This window comes from Oncorhynchus masou, chromosome 25 (genome assembly GCF_036934945.1).
Source record: "Oncorhynchus masou masou isolate Uvic2021 chromosome 25, UVic_Omas_1.1, whole genome shotgun sequence".
Classification (NCBI taxonomy): domain Eukaryota; kingdom Metazoa; phylum Chordata; class Actinopteri; order Salmoniformes; family Salmonidae; genus Oncorhynchus; species Oncorhynchus masou.
Window position 1 is genome coordinate 35,756,017 of NC_088236.1, and position 16,864 is coordinate 35,772,880.

General features: G+C 46.2%; 1 protein-coding gene across 1 annotated transcript in view; it reads left to right on the forward strand.

Annotated features, from left to right (window-relative positions):
* Positions 1-229: 229 nt before the first annotated feature.
* Positions 230-16,864, forward strand: part of LOC135514207 (stalled ribosome sensor GCN1-like) — a 44,482-nt gene continuing 27,847 nt past the window's right edge. The window contains exons 1-33 of the mRNA XM_064937507.1: positions 230-282; positions 1,756-1,858; positions 1,998-2,061; positions 3,209-3,340; positions 3,501-3,609; positions 3,782-3,880; positions 4,023-4,157; positions 4,266-4,334; positions 4,486-4,594; positions 4,702-4,776; positions 4,862-4,990; positions 5,093-5,143; positions 5,262-5,360; positions 5,444-5,617; positions 5,731-5,883; positions 6,039-6,131; positions 6,238-6,313; positions 6,407-6,563; positions 7,545-7,734; positions 7,827-7,951; positions 8,145-8,323; positions 8,483-8,576; positions 8,783-8,896; positions 9,006-9,204; positions 9,360-9,512; positions 9,626-9,807; positions 10,841-10,921; positions 11,348-11,491; positions 11,918-12,042; positions 12,226-12,415; positions 12,543-12,613; positions 12,740-12,905; positions 13,063-13,257. Coding sequence (XP_064793579.1) covers positions 265-282; positions 1,756-1,858; positions 1,998-2,061; positions 3,209-3,340; positions 3,501-3,609; positions 3,782-3,880; positions 4,023-4,157; positions 4,266-4,334; positions 4,486-4,594; positions 4,702-4,776; positions 4,862-4,990; positions 5,093-5,143; positions 5,262-5,360; positions 5,444-5,617; positions 5,731-5,883; positions 6,039-6,131; positions 6,238-6,313; positions 6,407-6,563; positions 7,545-7,734; positions 7,827-7,951; positions 8,145-8,323; positions 8,483-8,576; positions 8,783-8,896; positions 9,006-9,204; positions 9,360-9,512; positions 9,626-9,807; positions 10,841-10,921; positions 11,348-11,491; positions 11,918-12,042; positions 12,226-12,415; positions 12,543-12,613; positions 12,740-12,905; positions 13,063-13,257 — 4,053 coding nt within the window. The 5' untranslated portion in view covers positions 230-264. The remainder of the gene's footprint in view (positions 283-1,755; positions 1,859-1,997; positions 2,062-3,208; positions 3,341-3,500; positions 3,610-3,781; positions 3,881-4,022; positions 4,158-4,265; positions 4,335-4,485; positions 4,595-4,701; positions 4,777-4,861; positions 4,991-5,092; positions 5,144-5,261; positions 5,361-5,443; positions 5,618-5,730; positions 5,884-6,038; positions 6,132-6,237; positions 6,314-6,406; positions 6,564-7,544; positions 7,735-7,826; positions 7,952-8,144; positions 8,324-8,482; positions 8,577-8,782; positions 8,897-9,005; positions 9,205-9,359; positions 9,513-9,625; positions 9,808-10,840; positions 10,922-11,347; positions 11,492-11,917; positions 12,043-12,225; positions 12,416-12,542; positions 12,614-12,739; positions 12,906-13,062; positions 13,258-16,864) is intronic.

Sequence of the window (16,864 nt, forward strand, 5' to 3'; positions counted from 1 at the left end):
CGAACAGTTTTGACATACCTCCTATCAGCCAACTATTTTGACCCTTGGTTGCAGTGTGGAAGGTTTAGAGAAGGAAAAAAAACACACACAGACTTGAGATTACCTTCTAAATTAGTATATATGTGCACAGTTAACGTTTTATGTTGTGTATCAATTGCAAAGATATTCCAAAAATCTACCACCTGTAGGATTCCACTCCACGCGGTGATCATGCGTTGTCATGAACCGGAAGTGACAAGTACTTCCTAGTTCGAGACCGGCAAGATGGCAGCGGACACGCAGGTTTGTGTCGCTGATGTTTAAAATTATGCTGATTCCTCCTCGAGAATATGTCGACCAATTACTTTTGACAATGAAGATGTTATGAGGGATAATTACTTTGTGTCTGTCTGTTTTTCTGTAAAAAAAAAAAGATGTAAACAGTCTATCCAGCTGGGTAAGCTAGCTAGCTAGCAACCTGGCTAGTAGTTACGTTACATGCGGAGAGTGCAGGGGTTTAATAATGACTCCAAACGTTTCTATTGGACAGGTTCAGCAAATCAGGAGGGACGGACCTGCAACTGTCCAATAGAAACACTCGTTTTCGTTGAAAAACAATGACAAGTTACCACTATTTGGAGTAATGAATATACCCCAGGGGTGTATTCACTAGGAACCAAACGTAACGAAATCAGGAGGAACCTACCTCGATTTGTCCAATATGAACTCTCGTTGTCATTGGACAATGTTCCGTTTTGTAACTGTTTGGACTAATGATTACACCCCATATAGCTCTAACTTAGCCACAACAAGCTACCTGGCCACGTCTTGCTAGTAGTAGCCGAACTCAACTCCACGATTTGCGATGGAGTTGAGCGGCGAATATTGTGGGCGGACTGGAGTTCTGAAGTCACTCAATATTACGTTAAAAAAATGCATTTGAGTACACGAAATTTCCATGTTTCATAGTTCCTACAAGCATTTGAACACGGCATAAAGAATAGCCTCCATTTACACCAGAGAATTTAATGTTTTTGATTTCATTTTATGTGACGCCGGAGCTTCAGTCCGCCCACACGAGTCGCCGCTCAACTCCATCATAAATCGTGGAGTTGAGTTGTGTTCGGCTACTACTAGGAAGACGTGGCCAGCTAGCTGTTGTTAGCTAACTATTAAGCGAATTTTCTTGTGCATATTGGTGACCAACTCCGTTGATTAAGATGCATCGAAATGCCAACTGTTGTAGCTTGATGAGCAAGTTTTAGCCAGCCTAACTAATTAACTTGTTAAGTAGCATGGAGCATTTCACAAAGAACTTTGTTTTTTACAGACAATTTTTGTTGGATCATTTTGCTAAATAAAATGTTTTGATTGTTAAGAGTGGTCTCATCATTTTCTGCCCGATGTCAAATCAGACGATTTGTTTTTCACCTTGATCAATTGGAGACGTCTGGTAAAGTTATAACTTGAAACATAATTTTTTAGAGATGCAGTGCAAGTTGGACGACAGGGTAGCCTAGGTGGTTAGAGCGTTGGACTAGTAACCATAAGGTTGCAAGTTCAAATCCCCGAGCTGTCATTCCGCCCCTGAACAGGCAGTTAACCCACTGTTCCTAGGCCGTCAGTGAAAATAAGAATTTGTTCTTAACTGACTTGCCTAGTTAAATAAAGGTAAAAAAAAATAAAATGGTACAAATGATTGACATTACCCCAGTGACACACATTGCCAGACACAGCTATATTTTTTTAATTTCAGATGTCTGTGTATTGCAACAGGTTTCAGACACGCTGAAGAAATTTGCTGTGAAAGTGACCACAGCCAGTGTAAGAGAGCGCAAAGAGGTCCTTGGCGAGTTGAAGCAGTGCATTAGTGGCAAAGGTGAGAAGACATATACCCCAGTCGGCATAATTGTTTTATTTTCTGCTCTCACTCCTTGTGTAGTATTTGGCTTGGATGGTCAAAATTATAGCAAACTGGTGTCAGTGATTGACAATGATGTGTATGTGTGTCCTTACAGAGCTACCAGAGACAGCCATTAAAGGGCTATGCAAGCTCTTCTGTCTCACTCCACACAGATACAGGTAGGTGCCCTCAATTAGCCTACTGCTATTTATGATTCCCCAGTTAGTAACTTGTTAAATCAAATCAAAGTTTATTTGTCACGTGCTCTGAATACAACAGGTAAACCTTACAGTGACATGCTTACTTACAGGCTATAACCAATAGTGCAACAAAGGTATTAGGTGAACAATAGGTAAGTAAAGAAATAAAACAACAGTATAACGACAGGCTATATACAGTAGCGAGGCTACATACAGACACCGGTTAGTCAGGCTGATTGAGGTAGTATGTACATGTAGATATGGTTAAAGTGACTATGCATATATGATGAACAGAGAGAAGCAGTAGCGTAAAAGAGGGATTGGCGGGTGGTGGGTGGGGACACAATGCAGATAGCCCGGTTAGCCAATGTGCGGGAGCACTGGTTGGTTGGCCCAGTTGAGGTAGTATGTACATGAATGTATAGTTAAAGTGACTGTGCATAAATGATAAACAGAGTGCAGCAGTAGAGTATAAAGAGGGGTTGGGGGGGGCACACAATGCGAATAGTCCAGGTAGCCATTTGATTACCTGTTCAGGAGTCTTATGGCTTGGGGGTAAAAACTGTTGAGAAGCCTTTTTGTCCAGGACTTGGCACTCCGGTACCGCTTGCCATGCGGTAGTAGAGAGAACAGTCTATGAATGGGGTGGCTGGGGAATTTTTAGGGTCATCCTCTGACACTGCCTGGTGTAGAGGTCCTGGATGGAAGGCGGCTTAGCCCCAGTGATGTACTGGGTCGTACCCACTACCCTCTGAAGTGCCTTGCGGTCAGAGGCCGAGCAATTGCCGTACCAGGCAGTGATGCAACCAGTCAGGATGCTCTCGATGTTGCAGCTGTAGAACCTTTTGAGGATCTCAGGACCCATGCCAAATCTTTTTAGTTTCCTGAGGGGGAATAGGCTTTGTTGTGCCCTCTTCACGACTGTCTTGGTGTGTTTGGACCATTCTAGTTTGTTGTTGATGTGGACACCAAGGAACTTGAAACTCTCAACCTGCTCCATTACAGCCCTGTCGATGAGAATGGGGGCGTGCTCGGTACTCCTTTTCTTGTAGTCCACAATAAACTCCTTTGTTTAGTCCTTAGTAGTGTGTGTTGTGTTAAAATGAAAATGTTGGCTACTCTGTAGGGATGCTGCATCTCGACGAGCCCTCCTCTCAGTCATTGGCCTATTGGCAGAGTCTCAACCTGAAATCCTAGCAACCAGCCTCCTCCACTGCCTCCTCAACAGTGGTGTTATCAGCAAGAATGGAGCACCCAGGTAGGACATGGGGAAAGGTAGAGGGCCAAGGCCAAATGCCTTGTATCAATTTGTATATACATTTACAGTGTGCTATGTGCAATATCTTACTAATTCAACCACATATTGATTACCTTGTTTTGGTTCCTTGTCCATCTGTTATATGTTGTGGTGTTGTCAGTAAGAGTACAGGCTCGGCTGCCTTTACCGGGCTGGCCTGGACCTGCCTGCTGGTTCGCTCTGTGTTTTCGGCTCCAGAGAAAAGAGAGGGCCCCATCTGGAAGAAACTGGTAAGTGAACGAGGACAATGCTTATAGAAGCCGTGCCTTTCTCTATACTGTGAAACAATTTCAGCATGTCAGTTATCAGTATGCTTTCTAGTTCCATACCATTTGTGGGAGATGTTTGATTTGGACTTTTCTGCATTCATTCCTCCATGATTCACTATCTTTCCTCTGACAGGTGGAGGTCCAGAGTTTGCTGCTGGCTGAGGTTGTGGGTGGGGCTCAAGCGCCAGCACTGAAGTCAACCCTGAAGAACCTGAGCAACATGTGGAAAAAGGTAAGGATGGTGTGGAGTTGATGTTCAAGAAATGACCCGACAGTTCTAAGAAATATTTGGGCAATGTCACCATGGTCCAGTGTATAATCACTATATTGGATCTGCTGTGATTTAGAACGCTTGTCTCTGCTGTTTTTACCAGAACCCTGGCCTGGCTGATCAGTATATAAGCACCATTTTGAGTCTGGAACAGAACCCCAGCTCACTGGCTCTGCTTGGGGTGTGTCTGGACTTCTGCACAACTCACAAAGACATGGCCACTGTAGAGAAACACAAGGTGAGTCTGATGTTAGTTGAATTCAGTATATTCTATATTTTTTGCAGATTGAGTCAGTACATATGCTCACATTTGAAATCTTTATCCACACCTGTATTCTGTTTTCAGAGTGCCGTATTGGACCTGTATATGAAGGCAGTCCTCATGAGCAAGACTAGACCACACCAACACATACTGGTAAGTGAAGCTGGACTGCCGCTTCTCAGGGAGATCAAAAGATTGGTGTTCACAACCTAAAGACCACCCATCGCCACAATTGATGTGTATTGTGAAATATCTTTTGGGTGTTGGTGCTGAAAATTCTTCCCTGTAATGTGTTCCTCTGCAGAACAAGAGTGGTTCGCTGCTGCGGCATGTTTCCCACTCTGAGTTCAAGGTGCTGCTGCTGCCTGCCCTGCAGAAGGCTATGCTCCGCAGCCCAGAGAATGCCATGCAGAGTGAGTACAGTAGCTAATATCATAACCAATACCGCAACATACTTTTGTGTATATTCTATACTATGTAGTTTTGTCCTTTTCGAGATATATTTTCCCCTCTCCTTCAGCCGTCTCCTGTCTACTAGCTTCAGTGACACTTGACCTCAGTCAGTATGCCATAGATATTGAAAAAGGCATTGCAAGTAAGTCATGCCTTTTATATCTAGAAATGTAGCTATTTGTGTGTGTGTGCGTGTGTGTAAAACCAGGCTGTGCTATGCGTTTCAGGCCAGCTGAAGGCCAATAACCCCCAGCTGATGGAGCAGGCAGTGCAGGCCATGCAGAACCTGGCCAAGCAGTGTAGTGACCCAAGTGCTGTACAGGATGTCGTCACACACCTCTTCAGCATCCTGGGAGGCAAGGACAGCGCACATACTTTCACCTAAGAAACATTTGAGCACATATGGCAGCACCTAGTGTAAAGTATCTTTTTGCACTAACATAACTGTGTATTTTCAGGGTCAGAGGGGAAGCTCACAGCGTTCGGCCAGAAGATGAGTGTGCTGTCAGGTAACGTTGTCCCAAGTGTCCTGTCTTTCATAACCCGCACTTAGTATGTTCGTCTTGCAGACAGATGGATGTTGTCTTTTAACCCCTGTTTTGATTGCTCTTGACTTGTTCTGCCCAGGTATCGGCAGCTGCAGCCGTCATGCTGTGTCGGGCACCTCCAGCCAAATTCTCAGCTCTGCAGTCGCTGTGCTGTTTATCCCTTATCTGCAACAAGAAGGTAAGAACTATGTCTCATTCCTTCCTCCTTCTCATTCCCTTCGTCCGTAAAGAGAGAGGTGCTCAAGTGATTGTCTTTGTCAGTCCATGAGGGTACCCTGGTGCACGCGGTGGCTGTTCTGTCTCAGTGGAGTGGGCGGCTCACAGTGGAGGTCCCCAAGGCTCTGCTGGAATGGTTCAAGAAGGCCTTCACCCTCAAGACCTCCACCTCTCTTGTCCGCCATGCATACCTGCAGGCCATGCTGAGGGCTTTCAAAGGTTAGTTAGTCACAGGCGCTGTGCAACTTTGTTATTTGTGTGTGTGCATTGATCCAGTTCTACAGCATGCAGGAGGCACAGTGTCATAGTCCTGACCCCTCTCTCCTCCCCAGGTGACACTCTGGGACAGGCGTCTGACCTCGTGCCCCTCCTCCTCCAGACAGTGGAGAAGGCTGCGGCCCAGAACTCCCAGCATGCCCTGCTGTCAGAGGGTGTGGCTGCTGCCGTTCTCCTGAGTCGACTGTCTCTGCTGGAGACTCAGACAGGTGAGTGAATCTACAGTAGGATCATGACACTCCATGAGATTAATGAAGTCCTAGATATTTGACTCTGTTGAATGAGGTTGACTGTAGGGGACAGCATCCTTGTTCATCAGTTTGGAGACTGACATAAAATGGTGTGTTTTTTGTTTTTGCTGTAGAGGCCAAGTTGGCTGGCTTCTGGACCCTGATCCTGGATGAGAAGAAACCCTTATTCACCACAGAGAAGTTCCTCTCCCAGGCCAGTGAGGAAGGTGAGGCAGAAACAAACAATACACAAATATGCCAACGATCAGTCATCACACAAGTGTCAAGATATGGAATGACATTGAACAGTAAACCTGGCTTCTTTCACCTCAGCTCTGTGCACAGTGATACAGCTATGTGAAAGACTTTTCCTGGACCACTCCCACAGACTCACCAATGGCAAATCACAGTAAGTGACTTTGACGCTGGTCAAGCATAGCGGTTTTCCAAACATTGTTCCCATTCTCCTCTGACTGTAACTCAATTGCTCCCCTTTCCTTAGGATGTACCACCGCGCCACTGTGGCGGTGCTGCTGTCTCGTAGTTGGTGTGTGCGGAAGCGGGCACAGCAGATGGTGAAGAAGCTGCTCTCCCTGAGTGGCTCCGGCCTAGCCTACGGCCTTCTGGGAGAACTCAGAGTGGTCATCAATAAACACAAGGTAAGAATAGTTGACGATGGGATGCTCTACACATTTTAATGGATTTGTAGTGTCAGGTCTCACTTCAGTGGTACTATAAACTAGTAATGCCTGAATAATTAAATTGTGATGTTGGACATGGATCTTATTTTCTTTCTATTTGTAGAGTATTCTCTACATTTTGTGTTTGTCATAAACCAGGTTTCCATCCAACCTTCTTATGTGAGTAAAGTACATGTCAGGTCAAAAAATGTCACGACAGGCCTGATGGAAACAACAAGTTTATCGGTAAACTTTCTAAATGTCTGCAGAACAAAATACGCTAGACAGGGTGAGATCTTTTTGTGTCTGTAATGTTAATTATGCGAGAAATGGCGTCGGAAACGCCTTATTGTGCAAATATTGATATAATAACCATCATATCGAATTAAACATGGAGTCACATGATATGTTGTGGTCCTCCCACTACGGCTCTGGAAACCATGCAGTTTATTAGGCTGCAGATGAAGTAAGTTATGAACAACTTCACAGAGTAATGCTGCTTTCCAGTAAATATCGAATATCTTATTCTGGTGACATGATTATCGACGCTTGGCTGCCATTTGACAAATAAAAAGAATAATAGGAGTGTAGGTATCTGTGAGCTGTTGTTGAGCTGACAAACCAACACCAGAGTGGGCACATTCACTATATAATGCAAACATTTTTCTGACAAAACGATCTATAGATTAGAAAATTTGATGGAAACCCATTTACTTGTATTTATTTATTCGGTACATGGGAATTTAACTGCTAAAGTTTTTTTATGTGCACGACATCGTCACTCACAGCTTTTTATCAGCAACGAGTCAATTTGATGGGAATCAAATTTTCCCACCACCTCTGGTGGGAAAATGCGCATATTGTTTTTATGCATATTTTAGAATATTTGCATGAAAATCTATGGCCAATTGGATGGAAACCTAGCTACTGACTAAATACTGCATCTTTATCTTTCCCCAGGTCTTGCCTCAGGAGGTGCTGCAGGCGGAGTCAGGGGAGTTGTCTGAGGTGGGCAAGGCCTACAGTCCCCCTCGCGTCCTGCTGGAAGCGCTGTGTGTGGTGTGCTCTGTAGCTGGCCAGTGGAGCGACCCGGCCGAGGCAGACAAGATGGCCATGGAGATCCTCATCGTTACCCACCATCCCTCCATAGGTCTGTTGGATTACACTATAGCATCTTTCACACTACAGTTTGTATAAACCCACTTCTAGTACTGACGTATGTTCTCCTCTCCTCCGATGCAGTTGCAGCTCGACCCGGGCTGTGGTCTTACCTGCTGTCCAGCATGAACATCAAAGCCCATGAGTTCATCGACAAGAACCTGGATGACATTCTGCCACGGCTCCTGGAGGCCAACGCTGACAATCAGGTCAGGACATATTTCTCATAGTGACATCCTTATATCAGATGTACACATTACAATACACATACATACTTACACCCACAGCCAAGGGTTGGTTCAGGCCCACTTTTGCTCTTGTGATTAGTTGAGACAAGCCTATGATCCAACTTGACCTGTTCTCTTATTGGCTGACTGATGGTCGGTCCTCTTGTTTCTCCAGGCTGTAAGGAATGCGGTTGGTGCCCTGTCCGGTCTCTCTCCTATCAAGCTGTTGCCGCGGGTGATGGAGCATGTGAAACAGTGGCTGTCCAATCCGGCGCTGCGGCAGGTCACCAGAGAGGAGTACGCCATCATGCTCACCCCTGAGGGAGAGCTGTATGACAAGAGCATTATCCAGAGGTAGGACACAAACACACTGTATTACTACTGTAAGAGGTGTTCTGTGGGTTTACCATTGTAAACACTTATCATTGATCTAAAAACACTTTGGCTATGTTGTTGATTTCTTTGTTGTTGTTTGTAAGGCTTGTTTCAACATTTCATTCTCTTCTTGTGCAGTGCCCAGCAAGAGAGCACTAAGAAGGGAAACATGAAGAGGGAGAACAAGGCCTACTCGTATAAGGAACAGATCATAGAACTGGAGCTGCAGGAGGTGAGACTGGGGGACTGTGATTGATGGAGACTAGATGCACTCCTACCTCATCTTATGGGTTACTAGATACAGGAGCATATTGGAACCGTTTGATCCTCCTCTGTTAACTTATCCAATCATTTTAGTAGGTTGAATTATGATGGAACCATTATATAATTGAAGAAAGTAGTTTTGAAATTCACTGGGATTTTGATGATGTGGTTTAGGAGATCAAGAAGAAGAAAGGAATCAAAGACGAGTTGCAGCTGACCAGCAAACAGAAGGAGATGATGCAAGCCCAGCTGGAGAAAGAGTCCTCCATTCGCAAGAGACTACAGGGGGTACGGCTAGATATTTGAACCCCGTTTCTCAAACTTTAGATTCTGGACATTGACATAATAATATTCCTGTTTGATTGATCGTTGATTGTTGTGTGATTGTGGTTGTCAGTTGGACATGGAGCTGCGGTGTGCGGTGGGTCTGCTGGAGGCAACGCTGATCCAGAAGCCTCCCCAGATCTCCTGGCAGCTCCCAGGGGTCCTCCAGGTCCTACTGCCTCTCCTCCACTCCCCCTTGGCTGCCCCACGCCTGCAGCAGGCCTTCCTCGACATAGGAGCCTGTCTCATTTCCAAGGAGCTGCACTACCTGGGTACATGGACTACTACACTAGGGAGAGCTGTCTCTCACTATGTTCTTGACCACACACCTACATATCTCCAGTTGTCTGATCTGTGGAGGGAAATAGTTTCGGTGAGGAAACTTGCTCTAACCTCCTGCATGTTCTACTCCTGGCCTTCTCCACAGCTGTGCTGGTGGGCCAGGTGACCTTACGCCTGATGAAACCTGAGTGTGATCTGGACGAGGCCTGGGGACAGGAGGATCTAGATACAGCCACCCAGCGCACTGTCGGCCTGCTGCACATGCACACTGTCCCACACAGAGAGGGCAAGGGTGGTGGTGAGGACACACACGCAGGGAGAGGGCGAGACAATAGTGACAAATACACATCAAGGACGTAGAGCAAGTATATTACCTGCAGATGGGCTAATGCGCTCATCCTGTTGTTTCAGACATGGCTCCACTGTCTGCCCCAGCCTTCTCCTTCTGTTTCCCCTTGCTCAACACCGTGCTCAGGGACTCCTCAGGCTGCACCGAGGAGACGGAGAGCATGCAGGTCCGTGCCCTGCAGGTCATCAATGTGCACGCTCAACTCCGCGCCGAGGTTGACACCACAGATATACTCATCGATGAGGTAAGAGTTGATCAAGTTGGGCCTCCCGAGTGGCACAGCGGTCTAAAGCACTGCATCGCAGCGCTTGAGGCGTCACTCCCAGGTTCTATCCTGGGCTGTATCGCAACCTGCCGTGATCGGGAATCCCATAGGGCGGCGCAGAATTGACCCAGCATCGTCTGGGTTAGGGGAGGGTTTGGCCCAGCGTGGTCCGGGTTAGGGGAGGGTTTGGCCCAGCGTTGTCCGGGTTAGAGGAGAGTTTGGCCCAGCGTTGTCCCGGGTTAGGGAGGAGCGTCATCCGGGTTAGGGGAGGGTTTGGCCCAGCGTCATCATGCGGGTTAGGGGTTAGGGGAGGGTTTGGCCCAGCATCATCCGGGTTAGGGGAGGGTTTGGCCCAGCGTGGTCCCCAGCGTCGTCTGGGTTAGGGGAGGGTTTGGCCCAGCGTGGTCCGGGTTAGGGGAGGGTTTGGCCCAGCGTCATCCGGGTTAGGGGAGGGTTTGGCCCAGCGTCGTCCGGGTTAGGGGAGGGTTTGGCCCAGCGTCGTCCGGGTTAGGGGAGGGTTTAGCCCAGCGTCGTCCGGGTTAGGGGAGCCCAGCCTTTGGCCCAGGGGGTTAGGGGAAGGTTTAGCGGTCTTAGGGAAGGTTTGGCCCAGCTTCCGGCTCATTTGGCCCAGCGTCGCACCCTAGCGACTCCTTGTGGCGGGCTGCAGTTTAACCTTGGTCTTCAGTTGAACAGTGTTTCCTCCGACACATTGATGCGGCTGGCTTCTGGGTTAAGTTGGTGGATGTTTCGGAGGACGCATGACTCAACCTTCGCCTCCTGAGCCCGTTGGAGGAGTTGCAGCGATGAGACATGATCGAAATTGGGGAGGAAAAAGAGCTAAAATACAAAAACCAAAATAAAAGTTTGAGTTTAGCAGTGTGTTGTCACCTCCCGTTGTCTGAGGCGTCTCCTATCAATGTATATATACTTGTCCTCTCTTCCTAAACTCTCCACTCTATCATAGACAAAGGGCTTATGTTTGTATGATATGTTTCTTGTCTCTGTCTCTCAGAATGGACCTGAGCTGCTACCTCGTTTCGGTATGCTGCTGCTCCTGACCAGAGTCATCTCCACTGCAGCACCCAGACTGCAGGTGCACCATGCTTCTATTAGCCTGACAATGACACACTAAATTCTTCTGCTGCTCGGTCCAATGCCGCTACATACTTTAGTCTGAGACTTTTATCATAGAAGTCGTTTGTGGCGGCGAGAGGGGCGTTGTACAAAACAGTCATCAGTGATTGGATTGTCTCTAACTAATCAGAGTATCAAAGGCAATGACGAATTTTCAAACTGCCGCTCTGGCCCAACCCATCGGTTTATAGTCCAATCAGACAGCCCCGCATGTGTTTGCATTTAGTAAAGGGTCGAGGAGGTACACGGATCCAGACTCATTGCGGAGAAGAAACTAACGTCCGGAAGGAGTCTGGGTGGCCAGGCAATGCTTCTACCACATTTACAGACAAATACTAATTAGTAGAGCTATCGCGTACGTTCATACTGTGTGTGTGTGTTTCAGGTGCTGGCGTCCCAGTGTCTGACGGCGGTGTGTGCCAGTGGAGGAGGAGAGAAGGGCTGTGCTCTGGCTGAGCAGGATGAGATCGACGTCCTGCTGGAGGCTCTGCTCTCCCCCTGCTTCTCTGTCAGAGACGCTGCCCTCAGGGTGAGGAAATAGGAAACCGCTTCCACCCCAAAGACATAAGACTGCTGAACAGTTCATTAAACGGCTACCCGGACTTTCTGCTTTTCATACCCTACCTACATGTACATATTACCTCAATGATTCACCCCAACTACCTCGTACACCAGCACACTGACTCGTTACCCCTTGTATTGAATGTTACCCCTCATTATTGTTATTTTATTGTTATACTATTTTCTTTTTGATCAAATTGTTCATGTTCTCTTTAACAAATTGTTGGGAAAGGGCTCGTTATTAAGCATTTTGCGGTAAAGTCTACACTTGCTGTATTCAGGCACGTGACAAATGCGATTTGATTAGTGTGTGTGTGTGTATGTACTGTGCGTAATTACTGTGTGTGGGTCTTTGGATGTGTGTTAATGTCCCAACCCCCCTCTCTCTGTCCAGGGCCTGACGGAGATGGAGATGGCTCTGCCTACAGAAAGTACAGATGCCAGTGGTCTGAGTGTCCTCCGCAGGCTGTGGGTGTCCAGGTTTGATGTGGAGGAGGAGGGAAGGACTCTGGCTGAGAAGTGAGTAGCTAATGTTGTCTCATCCATGTAATACTTTTCAGATAATATTAATACTTTGCATAAAGGATATAGCTCCCCTCTTCAGAATGACTTTGCTTTTGTGAAGTAACGTGTCTCCCATCTCATGTTGTGTAGCTGCTGTGACTGACCATACCTCTCTGCTCCCCTTCTTCTCTCCCCCAGGCTGTGGCAGGCTCTATGTCTAGAGCTAGTCCCTGAGCTGTGCTCTCTGCTCATCGGGGATGTGACCCACCACGAGGAGGCTGTGCGTACTGCAGGTGCCGAGGCTCTGTCCAGCGCCATCAGCGAGTACCGCGACCAGTCCCCCATAGTCCTGGGCCAGCTCAATGAGCTCTACCACCAGAAACTCTATGTGAGTCTCCCTCCACCGTGTCCCTCCTATCACAGCTCAGGAGTAGCCACTAGTCACTGGGTATCAGGAGTGGTGTAATATTGTAGGCTAGAACCAGGGTCAATGTGAAACTGTTGTGTTTTTACAGAGACCTCCTCCTGTCCTGGATGCTTTAGGACGAGTCATCTCTGAACAACCACCTGACCAGTGGGAAGCCAGGTTAGAGGACGCTCTGCCACTCGACAATGTCAATACAACTCTTATTCTACTCTCTAGATCCTTATTTGCTGTGTTTAAGTGGGACCACCTTGTGCATGGTGTCTAAGGGTGTGTTGGTGTCTGCAGGTGTGGCATCGCTCTGGCTCTGAACAAGTTGTGTCAGTACCTGGATGAGCCCCAGGTCACTCCTCTCTTCCTGTTCTTTGTTCCTGACGCCCTGAATGACCGTCACCCTGAGGTGCGGCGCTGCATGCTGGACGCTGCCCTCTCCGCCCTCAACACACACGGAAAGGTACCAACATGGTTTATTTGATTTATTCTATACAACCACACCCATCTCCTGGCACCCAATGCATTTGCTCTTCTCTCAATGGACTCCTACTAACTCAATAGAGTATATCCATTTTTGTGTCTCCTTTCTGAGCAGTGTGTTGCCTGTTGTGTTCCAGGACAATGTGAGCTCCCTGCTCCCGGTGTTCGAGGAGTTCCTGAAGGACGCCCCCCAGGACGCCAGCTACGACTCAGTCCGCCAGAGTGTGGTCATCTTAATGGGCTCTCTGGCCAAACATCTGGACAAGAGTGACCCCAAGGTCAAACCCATCGTGGCCAAGCTCATCACTGCCCTTTCAACACCCTCACAGCAGGTACTGGAACATCCTTAAAAAGGACAAAGGCCCACACACTGAACATGGTCCCAATTACCACCGTTATTGACAAGGTTTCGATCCAACAAGGATTTTCATCTATGTTGGATGAAAACGTTGTCAATGAAGGTGGCAGTTGGAAGCATATTACATTAGCAGGCCTACCTGTTCTTTTCAAGTATCCTTCATTAGTCCAGCAACTTTTTTTTCCCCGTTTTAAACAGACAAGACAACACAAAGCAATATAACTAATATACTCAACTAGAAAAAATACAAATAATGTATTTTTTTTTTACAAAAAATAGCTTCAAAGATACCATACTTTAGACAAGGTAAACACACCAGGCAGAAGGCTACAAAGGTTAAAGGGCAATCTATAGTACAGGGACAGAGCAAACACCTCACCATTGTTCCTGTAAACAGTCTAGGGATAGGGGTGGAGAAATGCAACCACTCACAAGCAGTCATGGCCACAGGACCGACCAGCCACTGGACCAACAATAAACCGTTTACAATGCTTTAAAATATATATTTTTTTTAAATCATCATTTTATGTACTCGTGAACAAAAGTTAAAAATAAAAAACTGGGAAAAACAAGGTCACATTTTAGTCTCTGACTGGGCAAGATGAACAAGGCATCCGCAGGTCACAATCAATAAGCACACCATCAACCTTAATGCCTGCCCCCATGCAAAAACACAGAGAGAAGCTCCTCCAACTCTTAAGTCACAGGGGGGACAAATACAGACTTATTTTAGTTTTAATTGGAATGCCATCAGAGGATGGACTGTTTAAAGTAAGACCGGAATGGAGCCCAAGCCTCATTAAACAGTTTGGGGTTCCCACATCACAACACATCTCTCAACCAATATTTATAAGATGGGGAAGCTGTCATCTTCCAGTTCTGTAGTATTAGCCGTTGAGCTAAAAGAGTTGTATAAGCAACAGTGTCCGACTGGATTCTTGACAGGGGGGTACCCATGGGCAGTACTCCAAAAAGGGCTGTAAGGGGAGACGGATCTATAACAGTGTCATATATATCAGAGAAACATTTAAATATTAATTTCCAGAAACCTGACAGTTTATGACAGCCCCAAAACATATGCAACACTGTGGCTGGTTCCACTTTACATCTGACACAGGTAGGATCAAAATCAGAGAATATTCTTCCAAGTTTGGCCCCCGACCAGTGGATAAGGTGAACCACCTTGAATTGAATGAGGCTGTGTCTAGTGCTAAAAGAGGACGAGTGCCCCCTGTGCAGCACAGATTCCCAGGCGTCTTCCCCAAGTTCTCCCCCAAATCCTTTTCCCATCGAGTCTTTAAAGGCACCAAAGAAGGGTTCTGTAAGTCATTAATGATTGCATAGACATCTGAAATTGCGCCTCTAGGAAGCTTGTTCAGCTCAAAGATGCTCTCTATAGCTGTATTTGCAGGCCTATGGGGAAATCCAGGTGTGTTAGCTCTGACAAAGTTTCTAGTCTGGAGATAGTGGGACGGTGGGAGGTTGAACTTTTCCTGTATCTGAGCAAAAGAGGCAAATGTATCATCAGAGAAGAATTGGGCTAGCGAGGCGATGCCTAGTGAGTGCCAGATTGCAAAAGCCCCATCATGCAAAGATGGAGGAAATAAAATGTTCTGATTGATTGGGCCTGATGGAGAAAAGCCTCGGAGGCTAAAGGCTAAGCGGAACTGATTCCAAATTTTAAGAGACTGCTTTACAATTGGGTTGACACACCTTTCGCCTAGGGACACTGGGAGAGACGAGCACAACACAGAAGAAAGTACAGCAGGTTTACACGGAGGCCTCTGAAATTTGCAGCCCAATAGTATGTCTGAAAATGTGGTAGAGCTAAAGCTTCTGTAAATGTTTTCTACCAATCCGTGGTACCTTGCCATCCCAAATAAAATACATGAATGTTTGATCCAGTGATTTAAAAAAGATTTTGGAATAAAAATGGGTAAACATTGAAATAAATATAAAAATTTGGGCAACACATTCATTTTTAATGACATTAAAATCCTTCCGATAAGAGAAAGAGGTAGCGGATTCCAAAAAGTAAAAGATTGTTTCAAACTGTCTGCAAGAGCAACAAAGTTTTCCTGTAACAAATTTGAATATTTCCTTGTCACTTTAACTCCCAAGTAGGCGAATTGATACCGGACAATCTTAAACTGAGAACTTGTAAAAGAGTACTTTAAAGCAGCATTATTTATAGGAAAAAGCTCACTCTTGCCTAGATTCAGCTTGTACCCTGAGATTGATCCAATTTTTTAAAGAACAGATGAGGCAATGGGGTATCAGGGTTAGAGATAAACAAAAGGAGGTCGTCAGCATATAGCGAGACTCTTCTCTAAGCCCGTCCTGATTATTCCTTGAATGTCATCATTAGAGCGTAGTGCAATGGCGAGAGGCTTGATTGCCAAAGCAAACAACAAGGGGGAGAGTGGACAACCCTGTTTGGATCTGCGGTGCAAGGGAAAATAGTCAGAGGACAAGTTGTTAGTGCGTACAGAAGCCATGGGGGAAAATAAAGAATCTTTATCCACGCAATGAATTTGGGGCCAAAGCCAAATCTATAAAGGGCAGCTGTTAGGTAATCCCACTCAACGCGGTCAAAAGCTTTTTCCCCATCAAGTGAGACCACCACCTCCGGGTCCTCCGACGCTGGGGAGTACAGTATATTCATAAGACGCCTAATATTGAAAAATAAATGCCTATTTCTCACAAAGCCAGTCTGGTCAGTGTATTACTTGGTGCAGCGAGCCTTCCATACGGATGACTAAAAGCTTGGCTAGGATTTTGTAATCACAGTTTAAAAGCGAGATTGGGCGATAGGATCCACATTCCAGGGGGTCTTTGTTCTTTAATGGTAATGAAATAAAAGACTAGGCGGTAGCTTTGAGGTATTAAGGCACTCTGCAAATAATCGAGACAAGAATGGGCAAAGCAGACCAGAAAACATCCTGTAGAATTCGGTTGGAAAACCGTCCGGATCTGGTGATTTACCACTTTTCATTGCGGACACTGCTGTTGCAATCTAGTCAGGTGTAAATTCTTCTTCTCGATTGTCATGGGAGTCTGTATCAATTGAAGGCATATTCAAGCCATTAAAAAATGAATCAATCCGCAAAGGGTCTTGAGGGGATTCAGAGGTGTATAGCGCAGATATTTACGGATCTGATGTGCAAGGAGTTTACTGGCCTTATCGCCTTGTTCATACACTCTGTACCGAGCTCGCAAGAGTAACTGTTCAGCTTGCCTGGTAGAAAGCTCGTCAAATTCAGATTGGAGTAGTTGGCTCTTTTTATGTAGATCAGAGGAAGGATCTATAGCATACTTCTCATCCAATGTGGCTATGGACTCGCTCAGGTCCCAAAGTCGCTGAGAGCGAACTTTGTTTTGGTTGGCTGTATAAGAAATAATTTGGCCACGTAGGTATGCTTTGAGAGACTCCCATATGGTAGAGCAGGACATACCTGGCGTTGAATTAGTTTCTACGTATAAGGTGATTTCAGAAGAAATGAAATTGACAAACTCCTTATCTGAGAGTAAAATGGACACCATTGATAACACATAGGTCGCTGGGGAAACTAGTTCAAGCA